This window comes from Barbus barbus, assembly GCF_936440315.1.
Source record: "Barbus barbus genome assembly, chromosome: 16".
Lineage (NCBI taxonomy): Eukaryota > Metazoa > Chordata > Actinopteri > Cypriniformes > Cyprinidae > Barbus > Barbus barbus.
The window spans coordinates 13,795,266-13,811,417 of record NC_136744.1 but is presented as its reverse complement, the minus strand read 5'-3'; the positions used below and the strand labels follow the sequence as shown (position 1 = coordinate 13,811,417).

Below are 16,152 nucleotides of genomic sequence, written 5' to 3'. Positions count from 1 at the left end.
AAAGCATGAATGGTGAGCTTTAATACAGAGCATTTTCTTTTACTAACGTACTATTCGATGTCTTGCCGAGGCACCCTGTTGTTTAAAATGCTTCCTTTTCCTGTAGAACATGTTTCCCATATCTTTTGGCATATCCAGTAATCATCAACGACTAGAAATATATTATTATTATAGGGCTGGTAAGCTATTCAATTTTTTTAATCTAATTTATTACATGATGAGGCGATAAATTCATCTAATTAATCGCTAATTAATCGTACATCAAATTTGACTGAGAAATTACTCCCAAAAGATACAAAAGTCATTGTTGTATAAAACATCAAACAGACATTAAAAAGTAGCTTCAGCAAGAAATATATTTTGTTTCATAAAATGTATTACATATACTCTTTTGGACCATGAGGGTGAGTAAATGATGACACAATTGTCATTTTTGTGTGGGTGAACTATGCCTTTAATAATTAATTTTATTATTATTATTACTATGGAAATATGAAATTATTTCTATAATGAAATTATACTCTAAATAATAAACTAAAACTGCCAGTAGGTGGTGGTAAATGTCTTAACGGTTAAGTCATCGAGTCATTTTTATTCATTCATTTGATTCATTCAAATGGCTGATTCATTCAGGAGTGAAGTAAATGGTTCTTTATGAATGGTCTATTACAGTGGTCGGCAACAGGCAGCCTGCGGGCCAAAAGTGACCCGCCAGCAATACTATCTGGCCTGCGCCCGCAGCCAGATTATTTTGATAGCGGTTGGTTCTGAAATAGATCTGTCATGACAGCAAAAGTTAGCCTACTCACAACCAGAGTAGGCTATGTGAGCGGAGCGCGAGTGGAGCGGTGTGATTTTGAATGGAGCGAGGAGCGGATTTTATAAAAGTCGGAGTGGCGTGGTTTTCACTCGCTCCAAGAGCTCTCGTAATATAACCCGGCCGTAATATAACTGCATATTTAGCAAGAATTCACAAGTTTAAAATATTTAGCTAGCTTGATAGAGAAGGATCACTCAAATCAGAAAGAATGTGAATGACGGCAATGGACATGAGCAGAAAGTTATAATAGTTCTCAAGGAATTTGTTTGTTCCTTCTAGATACTGAATATTTTGAGCTGAAAGCATGATTTAAACAACTACTACAACACTTATTCACATGCAATCGCTCTCTCAATAATGCATTCAAACAAATGTAATCTTTCATCTGTATCCGATTTCGAATGAGCAGAAATCTGTAAGAAATGCATCGATCCGTAGGTAAAATAACTGATGAAAACGTACTGATATTTTCATCACAAAAAAAAATAAAAATAAAAATTGCACTGCAAAAAGCAGCAATTATGCCTTTTAATGCTGACAACCATGTAATTAGCTTGTAATGTGGTAGGAAAAAAGTTTGCACTAGTTTGCTATTTATTTATTTTATTTTTTAATATAGGCCTATGAACAGAACTGTGATACTGAAATACTTTAACCGCAGAGCAAAGGCAGAGCAGTGTTTCTGATTTCAGCGAGCTCGGAGTGGAGCAGGAGCGGGAAATGGTGAACCCGGAGCGGAGCGGAAATTGTTGACGGTCCACTCTGCTCACATAGCCTACTCTGCCTGTCACCGCCACACAAATGTGGCATTTTGTTAATGACTGTCCTACCACAGGATTTAACACTGAGTAACAGCTAACAGTTACAAAAGACACTGTAATAGTATGTCACAGACAATTCTAGTTGCATTTTTCATCAATTCATTAATTATCCTTTGACTATGTTCTGGCCCATCATTTAGTGGCGAAATTATTTTTTGGCCTGATGCCAAACTTACTTGCCGACCCCTGCTCTATTAGGCTTGTTCGACTTGAAGCAGATCATCACCATCAGACCGATCTGTGTTTGATATCAAAGTACCGCAAGAGCTATAGAGAGCAGACGGCTCCTTTATGCATTAGAATCGCTCTCGCGGTACTTTCATGTCATACACCGATCGGTCTGTGCAGCGCCGCTTCAAATCCAACGCGCCTATGGTCAATGGTTCCACGTACGCGCCAAATGGTTCACCCAATTCGTTCAAAACGTGCATTATGAAATGACATGGCCCTGTGTGTTGCTCGGAGACGAACAGTTCTGCTTTGTCTTTATATTTTCGTTGGCGAAACTGAGCAAAACAGACTACATTGTGTCTAAAATAACACAATATTAACTTCTTACTTACTGAACTGTTGTATAAGATCAGCATCACATTTGCACTCGTGTGATATTGCTTAACTATATATGAGACAAAACTCAAACAGGGGCATTTTTGCCCTATATTTTGAATGTTAGGGACATTCTAAGTACATTCTCTAGACTCCCTTACGCTGTGAGTTGTTGCCCTGCCTCATATTTGTCATCAGTCAGCTGTATGAAATGTCAGATGACCCACGTAGGTCTGGGGCGGGGCAAATGCGTTAAATGCGTTAATAATTTTAACGCGTTAATTTTCACAATAATTAATTAATCTAATTAACGTGTTAAATTACCAGCCCTAATTATGATTATTATATTGATTTTTGGAATAGAAAATTCAAATGGCAAATGATCAGACACTGTGCTATTTTACCTCATTCACTCTGTGACAATTACTATGATCTTATCTAAACTTCGATCGTTCACACAGAAATTCTTCAGATCTCTGCATTGAATCTTAACTTGTCTGTCTGTCACACATTCCACTCACTCTCTCAATTACTCATTTAACACAAAGCCAAACACAGTCACTTCGCTATATCGCTGCTCTGTCACTCAGCAAATTACAGCTAGTCAGACGCAAATAAACATCTTTCTGAACCAGCTTCTCTCTCAAGGTTCCTCTGCTACTGTCAATCATCTCATCCACACGGCCTCCATTTCGTGTCATATCTGAGGAATCCTGTCTAAGCATGAGCTTTCACTGAAGATACTGTGAATCTCTGATCATTCTAAATGGAGCCGAAATTGAGCGGAAGGTGCGGTTCATCCCTAACATGACACCGTTATCATTACCCCTTTTGCTGTCCTCTTAGTGTTATCAATTGGCAAATGGTAGAACAAGCACACAGTACTTGAATGACAGATAGAATGATGCTACTTTCTGTGGTTGCACTATTCATTATTTACATTGCCTACAGAAAAAGTGTGTTTCTGATCTGTAGAATATTACATGCATAATTTAAGATGGAGTCCTACATGGAGGGAGAGGAGATCATATAAGAGGTAATATAAGGATCATATAAGGGCCAGTAAGAGGGTCTTGCGGGGCTCATCGCAGGCAAACTATTCACCCGTCAGCATAAGAAAGCAGCAGAGTAGGTGGACAGGCCTACTTTGTGCTAATGCAGTGAAACAGTGGGGTCTAGTTTTATGATTTTATAATACGGTATTACTGTTAGGATGATGATCCCCAAAGCATTCCACTAAAGAAGTCGGACAAGGTCGGTTAAAGAGAGCTCATGCCATTGAGAACATTTTCCAGTCATTGGCACAGAATCTGAGGGAACAGAACTCAGAAGCTCAAATTCTGTGGAATATCTAACCATCTTTAAAAGCAGATACATTTATGAGAACAGCAAAACTGCATAGGACCCTAGAGTGTTTTTATAGAATATATCTCGAACAGAGTTGTTTTTTCTTACCCCAATGGCAGACTTTTTTTTCTAAATTTAAGCCTATATATCACATTAAAGTCAGCGCCAACAGCCTTGTGGGCAGCGTGCTAACAGCTATTGTGTTGTGGGCATCCCGAGTTCGAATCTCAGCTTAAGGACCTTTCCCGATCCTGTGTCCCTCTCTCTCTCTCACTTCACTTCCTGTCTCCTCTACACTAGACTTTCATAATAAAGTCAAAAACAAATCTTAAAAAAAAAACTCTATACATTTTGTTGTAAGAATTTTTTTTGGACGTTTATTTTTGTTGTTGTTATTATTATTGTTATCATCATTATAAGAATGTTGAATATTAAAGATCAGATTGTATCTGTAATAAGAGTAAATACAGCTAAAGTGATGCACTTGCTAGTTTTAAAAATATATATAATTTAAAGGCTAAACCATGCAGAATCACATTTTAAAACAAACTAACAAATTAAAAATACATAAATTAAAAATAAAAATACTGTGCCAATTAAAAAAAATGACTAAGCAAAAACGTATTTAATTATTTTTTTATTAATGTGATTATGCTGGTCCTCCAAAACCAGCATAATCACATTTTATATACACAAAAGTATATGAAATATATTTAAAAAAAAGAAATAAAAGATCTGAGACTTATTTGATATTGATTTATTAGATATTTGTGTTTTATTTATTTTTATATGAATTTTAAATTAAATCAAATCAAATAGTCTGAGCTTCTTAGTTTATTTCTATCTCCCTCTGTGTAAGAAATCAGCATTGGATCCAGGTAAAGAATAAACAATTGTTTGGTTTGGAGTAGACACTTCCAATTTAGAACCTAACTGACATTTGAAAATGATGTACATTAAATCGTACATTATGCATATTAGATCTCATCACCACAGCAGTCATTTATGATTCTGACTCACGTCTACAGTATGTGCGGAGTCAGAGGCGCGAGGCAGAGGCTCAGTGGGAAACCATCAGTAACATTTGACAGGTGGCTGAAACAGGAAAGCGGCAGCACTAGGACTGACGTGTTCACCCCTGCAGATGCCAGCCAGATCTGATCGGGAAGACGACGCATATGGCCTCTAACGGTCCGCATCCGTGCTGACCGAACCCCCGAACATACTCAGACACTCACCATGGGAGTGTTGACCGCACAGCCGTGCAAATCGCTCACTCCATTTCCACCATTCATCAACCTCGGTATGACATTAAAATGTGTGTGTGTTTGTGGGGGCATGTGTGACCCCTCTTTAATCTGCCATCTGAGCTGAGAGTGTGTTGGCTGGATGCTGTCACGGTGTGTGAAGCCATGTCCTGAGGTGCAGTGTCCCTGTGACAGATCTGCCTCGATAAGGAGAGGAGAGAAAGCAAAAGAGAAAAAGTGAAGGAGAGAGAACTAAATGGAGAGCACATGGAGCACATTAGCCACCAACCAGCATTTTGGAGGAAAGATAGAATGGGAGAGAGCGAGGGTAAGCAAAAAGAGATTGCTCTAAGCAGCCTAAATGAGTTCAGGCATAAGGGATCATGTCATGGCTGTAGGATCGTTCCCTCAGGGCTATGAGAGAGACTTCCCGCACTACAGCTGCACCGTTCAGACAGCTCTGATACTCGCACAGTCTTTATTCTTGTTTAGTCAAACTGGAGTGGGAGAATCTAAATCTGTACTTTGACAGATTTAGTCAAACTACATCTGTCAAACTAGTGTGGGAGAGCAAATTCTGTATAGCAGGCATTGAGGTATTCCAAATAAGAATGGTGACACCACTGCTTCATTGAAAAAGAGGAAATATACACGACTCAAAATGGAGCTGGCGAAAAAACATCCTAAAACAAAGCCTAGCCAATTTCACAGCGCTATTCTACCAAATTCAGGGATGAAATTTAATTATTATGAAACTGTTTATGACATCCAGTGCACTCAAAAGCTCTGCGGCTCCTCAAAACAAGCCAAGGAGCTGAGGAAAGTGCTGTGCATGAGCAATCAGACCTGGGACACTAAAACTGATCCCAGTCAAAGTGCTGAGTTTCACCAGTCTCAGACAATCACACGTGAATCGATATCTCATAACAGACTCTAGGTGTGTGATGCACTCTTTTATCCCTTAGGTAGCGCTGAAAGGGGACAACGTAGACCAGCCACAAACACACACAAACATACACAGCAAAAGACTGAAATGGATATGCAGAGGAGTTATTTTATAAGCCACTGCAGAAGAAAAGCCTTGCTAATTGTGCAAATCACCTTCTTTTAAGTTCAAGTTAATTCCAAGAGCTATTTAATTTGTGGGCATGGTTTACAATGATGCTTTAAATGAATTATTACAGACCAATATATACTAACAGACCGTCTTAATTTAACTATTCATTGGTCTAGTATTAGAGTCTCTCCCCAGTCATTTGTGATTATTGGATAAGGATTTTTAAAAACAATTTTACAAATGTTATAACTAGCTCAGACCTGTTTGTCATCATATGTCGTCTACAGCATGCAGTTACTAATAAATATGATGATGCTATGTGATTATGGTTTTTGCCTTATATTGTCTTAAATTTAAAGTTTTTCTCGTGTATGTTGTTTTATATACAGTAATAGTTTAGCATTTTTAAAAACCAATTCATCTCATATAATTATTTATGCTATTCTAATTGCAGCATAAATGCATTCATGCCACCTCTGAACAGTCTGTGTAAATATACCTAAATGCCTCGTGAGACGCAGCTTCTGAAAACAATGTTATGGCCACATTGTAGCCTTAATTTCATGTGTAATAAATTCTGTCTTGAATCAAAGCTTTCTAGAGACATTTTTTTTTGTAATGTTTAATCACTGCTTTTCTCATTTAACACAATAAAGACCAATCTTTTAGGGGCTAATTTCTCAGACCAAATTGATGTGCTATTAATTGATAAATATAAATTTGATTAAAAATGTTAACTGCTTAACAGCCCTAATATATATACGTCCATGTCTTCTTGATTTAAATGTACAGTATTACTATAAGTACGAAACTATTAAGGTGTTGAGGTAGGCAAACATCTTTCTACAGTGTTCTTTCATGTTGGCTAGGATATTTCAATAGGCTTTAAGTAGCAACAGTAATAAGCAGGATTCACAGTGGGGCTGTGTTCCTTTATGCAGGGCTGTATTTTTGGGAAACATTATTCCTGAACTCTGATTGGCTGAGCTTCAACAGAATGGTTTGCTGAGGGTTATGGTCCTCATTTGTCATGCCGGTCAGCTCTATTTAAAGTCACAATGTGGTATTAGGCTGAAAAGCCTGAACACCATCAAGTGACCAAGGCAACCGACCAGAGCAACTTGATATTTGTTTGTCTATAGATATTAAAGGGTTTGAAGTAGGCCTGCAAAAGCACAGGGTACCGTCAGACAAAAGAGAAGAAATAAAAGGGAATCAGGAGAAACAAAAAACAATGGACAATGGAAATTACATCATATTTAATTAGCACTACACAAAAAATATAAATCCAAATTTTTAACACAAGATGAAATTACTTGACAAGCAAATTATGACAGATAACTTGTTTTTAGAGCGTGCATAATATTAGTATTTTAAACTGATTAAGCAAAGAGTAAGTAATGTTGAAATGTGAAGCATGCACACAAAAAATAGCATTAGTCTGTGTCAGAAAGCATCATTAAGACTTAATGCAGCTATTAGTTAATTGAGAGCTTTGTGAATTCAATGTCATAAACAAGTATCGCTATCTTGTAGAATCAATGAAAGATCTATTTCCAAACAGTGCTTATAATGATCCTCTATATGACTGATCTAGACGCCCAATCCCTTTGACAGAAACTAAACCTGTGGTAATGAAGACAAATCTTCCTCCTTTAACATTTGCCTCCAGCATAGCTGATGAACAGCTTATTGTTTTCTTATAAACATCCCATGCATCTTTTATCGTCAACGATTTAAGCCTTTCTCCTGTGAGGAATATTTGTTACCCCCAGAAAGGTGGCTGTTTAAGATTTAAGATTGCGCTATTTGGTGAATAACTAAATGGAAAATACAGAAATTATTTGCATTTGAACCAGGGTTCAACACTTCACAAATAGGCATTCAGGAGTTTATCATTAATGGTATTTTCAAAAAAATCATTCCTCATGCAAAAATGTCAGCTGTCAACATTTTTTATGTTAATTTCAACCTAAAACTAAATAGATAAAACATTTTGAACATAAAGTGGTCAAATGACTGTTAATGGCCTTCATTTCCATTGAATTTAGAACTCTGAGACTTAATCAATCAAAAATAAGCTGCTTACATTACAAGCTAGAAAAAAGATGACAATTAGACACAATTAAATTGATAGCTGTATGGCACTAAAACCACACAGCAGTTTCAACTTTAACGGCATATTGGTTTAATAAATTAAATAATTTAAATTAAGGATTAAGGATTCAAGGTTTATTAACATCTACATGGAATGACCAACTTCAACAGTTCACCCAAAACTTATGTCATCATTTACTCTACAGTAAAAAGAAAGTCATACAGGTTTGAAATGACATAAGGAGATGCTGTTAAGACTATTTACTTTCATCATTGGCTCAAAAATGTACCTTTCCTACATTTCCACAAAAGTCCAAACACATGCACTGTATTTTCCAGCTGAAATGAACACTATAGCAGTAAAAAGGCAACTATTTTCATTCCTTTTCACACAAATTATGATTACGGGGCAGATTAAAGCTGCAGTCTGTAACTTTGTTTGATTAAAAATTATCCTAAATCAATATTTGAGCAAGTACATAACCAGCCAGTGTTCAAAACTATCGCCTTACTTTAGCCCGATTCACAAGGTTTAATTTATAATAATGTTTTCTAATTTGAGTGGTACAGGTAGGTTTTCACGGGAAATTTGAGCATGGCACTGCGTCATTACGTCACGTCTGTAAACATAAAGAAGTTGTCCCGGCTACTAGGCTGCCGCATGTGAGGATCCTGCAGGTGGCGCATCGTTTATAGCCTTTTCTCACAGCAGCTGGAATAATTAAATGTATCATTCTGATGGCGGATTGTAATCCAGAAAGGATTGTGTGTTTATGAAACACGTGAAAAAAATTTAATTATATTCCAGTTTTAAATATGCTTCTGATTACATATAGCCTGGGATTACACAAGATTGTAAAGAATTGTAGATTGTATTTTAAAGAATCCACACTGGTGCGGTGATTGACAGCCACACATACTCCTCAAAACATTAGATTAATCCACGCTGGAGTCGTGCCGACGCACAACCCATGCAATGAAAATAATTCTGCACACAGCTGCAATTCCAGGTTTTCAAACAGAGATGGCGACAAAGAGGCAAAATTTACGGACTACAGCTTTAATGATTAACAAAGACTTATTTTTGCATGGTTATTTTTAGCACTACTCCGTGGACATTTCACTTCAAAAGTGCCATAAAACCAGCAAGACTTTAAATTATCTTCTGTAAATTATCTTAATCTTATCTTATTATATATGGGTTGACTAGAAGCAACATTTCCCCCTACAGAGATTTCAGTTCTGGCATGTTACACACACTGACATGCTGAATCCGGTCACCACTGTCTGCTTTCACTGTCCTCTCCTCCACCCCTATTTATAAAACCCTGCACATTTATCGTCCCTTTCCCTGATAATTTTTCAGCACACCCTTGTCAATTATTCACATGCTCTTCTACATATTGAACATGTTTCTCTTTCTCAGCATTAATATTTAAGGCTTCATCCCTCCTCTAGGAGATCTTAAAAAGATAAATCAAAGTGGCATTTTTTTTTTTTTTTTAAATAGCCTCAAAGTTAAATTAAGCTCTAATGGCACTGGAAGGCAGCACTTTTATGGCTTTCTATTAAACCAGGAAATAGAAAGACAAGGCAAATAAATCACCATCTTTCAACATTCTGAATGATTTTAAGTCATTTAACACTGGCAATGATTTAATGTCAGAATCATCAAATGATTCCAATCTCAATTGTATTTCAAGAGCAAACAGTGGTACGGTGCAGTAAATGCCCCATACGGTGTGGTACTGTAGATGACACAAACCAATCCTCCCAATCAGTCTGATGTTACAAAACAAAGGAAGAATCAATGGTTATTAAATGTCAGTCAGCTGGAACCAGGAATCGTGTCAGCCAGTTTCAACCAAAGATGTTTTCACTTAATGCTACAATTGATTCTGCAACTTTATAATCGATCACACTGAGATATGGCTTTTATACAATCAGTTCATCGCAAGGTGCCCCCAGCAACAAATGCAAATTTGCATTCAACTCTAATTAGCTTTGCTCTTATATTAGCTGCAGTACTAACAGATCCATGGCAGCAGCACTGGACCTTCCACTTCATCAACCAAACATAACTAACAGAAGTACAAAAGGGAAAACAAAATTACCGGCCACTCAATTCACCATAGCCAATCTTGTAGAATAATATTCTATGAAAACAAAATGGCCTCTTTACCTGGAAAGTTTTCAAAGAAAGATCTGTTTCTAGCTATAATATCAAATATGGTTAACAGTAATGGGTTTTAAGTTGAGCCACAGCTGTGAGCTCTCAAATACATTTTTTATCACAAATGGTTTAGTTATCTTTTTCTCTGTGCTATTGATAAAGGTAGGCAATTGTTGCTTGGAGACATAAAGGATTAAGATATCCTCTGGCAGACAATTGCAATGGTAATGAATTATTGTACAACCAAAGTATACGATAAGGACTTGTTCAAAGCCTTACGACACCTCATGAAATTCATGGGTTGAGGGGCTTCTACATTACTACAAACAGAAACTCTTTGTGCTTGTAAAAACAGGTCAACATAGGGATTTTTAAGCAACATTTTTATATTTGCAAGAAAAAATGTATTTCTCCTAATTATAATTAGCTTTTTAAGTTTTGTCATTTACAAAAATTATATTCCAGCTTTTTCACAAAATATAATTATACAAACAAATTATAATACTGCATAACTACTCATAAAAAATAATTTATTTATTAATTTATTATTAATCATATTATTTATATAATATAATTTCTAAAAGTTGCAGAAGTGTTTCAATGCAAAACATTAGTCATTGCTCTGTCATTTTCCTTAAGACTGATGCTTCTGAACTATCACTTCAATTGACAAAACCTCAGCTATGTTGTTTGTGGGCCAACGTTGTTGAGCCCCAGAAATGGAGACTAAATATGATACAATTATGATTTCCTAATTTGAAAACACAGAATAAATCTGCTAATTTAATTTTATTGTAAAATCCCAGTAATTTTAAACTTCTTATAAAACCCACACATAAAAATACAGAGCAGATTTTCCATTACAAGGTAAGTTTCCTAAAGACTAACAGTAGATGTAACACTAGCAGCTTCCATGAATGAAGGTAACTTAATCTGGATTAAACATGGATCTTGAAGTAATTTCATAGAGTGGTGAGGCATGACAACCTCTTACTACCCGACACTAAAATCCAACATTACCATCCGAATTCAAAGAAAGGGCTCTTCAAAATATTACAATATTCACAGCATTACAACAAAAACTCCACTACAAAGAGTCACTGTAATCCTTATGACAAGTATTCAGACATATGCCAGACTTCCTAAATGTCACTGTGCACAGGCTGTCCACTGTATGTAAATTAATGTGATCATTAATTGTGAACGTATCTCTATCCGGGCATTCTGATGACTACAGTAAAGGCACTATAATCCCACATCTGAATCACATATGGACAGCACACCTTGGCGTCAGGTAAGACTATGAGCAGGTGCGAGCAATCAGGCATGATGACGCATTAATCAATTTATGCACGCACAGACAATTAAAATGCCATTGATGTTACACTGGGGTGTACCATTAGCAAATGCAATACCATTTTCTTATTTTCAGAGGCTCCTGTAGTTTTTAAATGAACAGCAAAATGTGTAATATCTGTCAATTACATAAATCTATGCAAAGTATGACACCATTATTAGACACATCGCTTGAAGCTCTTCCAGTAACTTAATATGAAAAGAGAATCAGCAAATGCAGAGCTAAAAGAGACATCTTCTGATGTTCACTAACTGATATCCTGATACATGAGCTTTTTCATGTGCTCCAGTCAGTGACAAAAATATAAAATAGGAAAAGGTAAAGCTGTTTTACACTATTACACTCTTTATATTTCTTGATTCACTATATCTTATTTTGAAACACAGGGAGTGGTCAGAGTCACTGTTTGTCATTAGTGCATCTGCCGCTCCCTGGCGACATGATAGACGGGATTGCACACAGCCACGAGTCTGTCATGTTTCACATCTGGAATGTCATTAACACAGTATACACTTGCTTAGAGTACCATGAAAACTGCAATCTACAAAGAAAATAAAAAAAGTCTGATTACCAACAGTCCGCACCAGAAGCAGAACTACACATCTATTGCCAAAGCAAAAACCAGCAAGCAGCAATCAGAAAGTATCAAACTTACGTGTCTTGCGGCTGACGTGGGTTCGACCAGGCGTGGTCACGTGCCTTTCAGTGGATGACTGCTCTCTGGTCCACATTTGGGTGGAGTCGTTTAGAACGGCAGGGTTGGAGGGAGAGGGGCTGGAGGTTGACGTATGGACAGTAGACGTTGTGGTAGAGGCCACGGTGGACGTAAAGGTGGGATTACGTGTGACAAAGCGTGTAGAGGGGCTCTTCTGCGTCACCTGGCTGCCGGATGCACCACCACTCCTGGGGGGAACATTCGGAGGAGTTCCTGTTCGAGTCCTGTTCCGCACCACAGTGGTGACGGTAGGGTTGGCCGAGCTGACCCCTCCAAAAGTGGTTGTGGTGGTAGTGTCAGATCCCTTAGGAAAAGTGCTAGGCTTGGACAGAAAGATTGGGTCCTGGCCAATTCCCTTGGCATCCACCAAGTCAGTAGGCACATAGTCCCGCACAGAACCCACTACGATCCATTTCAGCAGCATCAGACTGAGCCCTAGGCCTATGAAACCAATGAGAAGCGGAACCACGCAGAGCCAAGTCTGTTGGCGGGGCCAAAGGGCACAGCTCCCACACCTTAAAATGCCACCACGAGCAGGGGCCTGGGCTTGTTCACGTCCACCGGAGCCACCTCTCCCATCGGGCTCCTCCAGTACCATAGCCCCCGAGTTGTTCATTGTTCCAGAGCTGTCACTCATCTCGCCTGTGGCACGGTAAGGGTTAAGCCCACGGCCAGGCACTCGGCAGACATGGGCAGCAGAAGGTGAAACGCTGGCCAGCAATGCCAGACATTGGAAAAAAATTGGAAAGTATATCACAACCTCAACAACACAGAGATAGTTACGAACACATCAAGGCAGACAAATCACATCCACACACAACTAATACACATACACACACTCACAAACAGACAAGAGCATACACCCAATAGAATTCCGGAGGTAGAAATCTCAGCGGTTGCAGAATCCGGTAAAAAAGGACAGTCCTTTAGTCCAGTTCCACCAATACGTCCAAATGATTTCCAGCTCGCCGCAAGATCACTAAAATGGTACAAATGTTAAAAAAAGGTACTGAGCAAAGAAGGTGGAAGGAAAGGGAGGAGTGAAATCATCTGCATGTTGACTCCGAGCACCAGCCATTGCAGCAGCACTCTCTGTCGTCAGATTATCAAATCCCTCTTTTTGCAGATGACACCACCGTTAGATTTATTCTCCGACCTCGTACCTCCATTCATTGCAATATTTGAAGGTAGAGTTCAGTAAAAGTTAAACACTGGCTCATATTTTTCCTCTCTGGCTCCCTCGTTCTTACCAATTCCTTTTTCAAGGTCTTGATCTGACTCACGGTCTTGTATTCGAGCGCTGAGTCAGCTATACATATCTCAAAAAGCTGGTTCCCTCACCAAGGAGGACTCAGCATTGACCGTGAAGCAATATGTCCCTTTTTCCTCGACCAAAGCTCCTGCTGATTTATAGCATCCTTAAGGGAGCAAGGGACCTGCAGCACAGATCCCAGTATGTGCAAGCTGAGCAATAAACCCGGCAGAGGAAGCAGTGACAGGTGCAGAGTTGTCCAGGAAGAGACGCTGGATGGTCAAATCCGTTAGCAGTACAAATCCGTTCTGAACAGCATCTGATGAGCGACCCACCGCTGTAGAGTGAGCCGTAGATATCGTGCAGAGCAGCGGGCGTACGCTCAGCCTCTATCTACATTCCTCCACTGAGAGAGCGCAAAAGAGAATGCGAGAGAGAGAGAAAGGGAGAGGAGCGGAGTGGAGGGATGGAGGGGAGGTAGGGAGGGAGGAGTGAGCTTGTCGAAGATGGACGGAAAGAGAAAACGAGGAGGGTTAAAAAGAGAGAGAGACAGCGTGCAGGTTTTCCATGAGACAACATTCATCCATTCCTTATTACTGTTGTGTTTGTTTTGCCTGTCTGTTGCTCTCTCCTAGGGCTTCTAAAGCGTCCGGACTAGCGTGTGTTCCCACTCTAATCTCCTGTGGGATTTTACCGCGGCTCAAGCCTACGACACTGCAGCCAGACACATACACAGACAGCCTTCTACTCTCCCCTATTGCTGATGCCAGGAAAGAGAGAGACAGACAGAGAAAGAGAGAGAGGAGGCACTGCACCTGCTCTCTTCACAAGAATATTCCCCACCCCTTTAGAGAGAGAGAGAGAGAGAGAAAGAGAGGGGGAGACAAGGAGAGATAAGTACAAGTTGAGAAAGCATTCACAGCAGGATGAGAAAGAAAACGAGAGAAGCAGAGGGCAAGAGAGAGAAAGACAAGATACGGGAAAGAAATAAAGAGATCCATGTCAGTGCTCTGTGGTATTAGCAGAAAAAGAGATTACTGACTGCTGTAAACAAAGTGAGTCTCAGCATCTCTCTTTCAGGACTGTCAATCATGCAATCAGCCCCTCCTCACATCTAAGACTCTAAGAAGGGAAGGAAACTTAATGGATGGCATAAATTAGAAGTCGTGTGCAGTGTCTAATGGGTGGTATTTTTTTAATAGACTGCTGTGCAACACAAAAGGGTTGTAATTAAAGGGAGTGGATAACACTTTAATAGTCAAAGACAACAGAGATGCTAGTTTGCCTTCTCCTGGTTCTAACTTGTTTTAAAGGTGTAGTCAATATTTTCTTGTTTATGTTGTGCTGGATGATATGGCAGCCCTCTTGGATTAATACTGACACCTAGAGGTACAGATGTGTCACAGATGAAGCACTGTACAAACATGCCATTTCCTATGAGCCACGTTTAATTCCACAAATAAAAGTATCAATTAGCAGACAGATTACTGAAATTGTTCAACAAAACTTGAGTGAGAAGCAAAATTTAATTTCCAAGATGGTACTCCCAGAACAGATGTTTTTATTTTTTATTAAATTTGTTACTATTATTATAACTAAGGTTTTAGAGTCAAACAAAAATAGAAAATATATGGCAATTCTGACAACGTATTCCTGAGCCTATTTCTAAGGCGGTATGAAATATAATTTATAGTTAGAAACTAACGTATGTCATCTTGGATTCTTTTACAGCAAAAAAAATGTGTTTTTTATTTACAGTTTTTGTGTTTTGCCATAACTGGCATAAGAAAACAAACTTGTTATAGTGCCATTTTGCCTTGTATACACAATGATTCTAACTTCACTAGTTAACATTTACAATATTGTGTGTATGCTGTGAAAAATATAGGTCAAAAGCTAAAAATTAGCATTTTTATTTGGAGTTCACAGTTTATGACATAAACACTGCAATGTAAACATCGTCCTAATTCATCAACGGTAGATCAAAAGCAATCACTTGACATAAATGTGGGCTATTCATTGATTAAGCATCAACTGCTCTGAAAGCATGAGCATGTAGAACATCCAACAGCAGCCTATTTTTACTTTGAAACAAGAAGAACTCACATTTATTTAAATTACTGCCTAAAATAATCACATTAAGCCATATCGCAATTCCTGTTTTTTGCTACCATATTTAAGACCTCTTTAAATTATAGTTAAGACTTTTCATTATGACCTTAAAATTCAATAACATTTTTAAGGATCCATGGAGAATCAGTTTTTAATAAGCAGAAATCACTGAGACACCTTTAAAGAGCATATGAGTGAACTGTTCCAACACAGATGACCTGAATCTAGTATTTTGTGTGGCAGAAATAACAGGAGTAAATCCAATCCATTTGAGACAGAAAAAAGTCATTCAGCAGGTAATCCTAAAAACACATTACAAGTTAAAGGTACCAAAACACAAATCAAATCATGTTGTTCTGAGCCCCATATTATTTTCTTACATGTGTAAAACAAAATATGTTAGGCAGACAAAGTGACCCATCATTTTTATTATACACAATCTTCAAAAATCTTGGAAATACCACTTTACTTTGCAAGGCTGAAGGAAGCTATTTTCTATGAACAAGTGTGGCATATGAATTATTAGCCACTATAGCTAAATAACTGTAATAATAACAAATAAATTCAAATTAGGATAATAAATTGAAATAATATGATAAGAAACGCCA

The 16,152-nt window shown here is 38.1% G+C and overlaps 1 protein-coding gene across 1 annotated transcript in view; it reads right to left on the bottom strand.

Annotated features, from left to right (window-relative positions):
- LOC306882263 (pro-neuregulin-3, membrane-bound isoform-like) overlaps positions 1-12,817 on the bottom strand; it is a gene marked incomplete at both ends in the record, with an annotated part of 327,414 nt that extends 314,597 nt beyond the window's left edge. The window contains one exon of the mRNA XM_079436777.1: positions 12,121-12,817. Within this exon, the coding sequence (XP_079292903.1) occupies positions 12,121-12,817 (697 nt within the window). The remainder of the gene's footprint in view (positions 1-12,120) is intronic.
- Between the last annotated feature and the right edge of the window lie 3,335 nt (positions 12,818-16,152).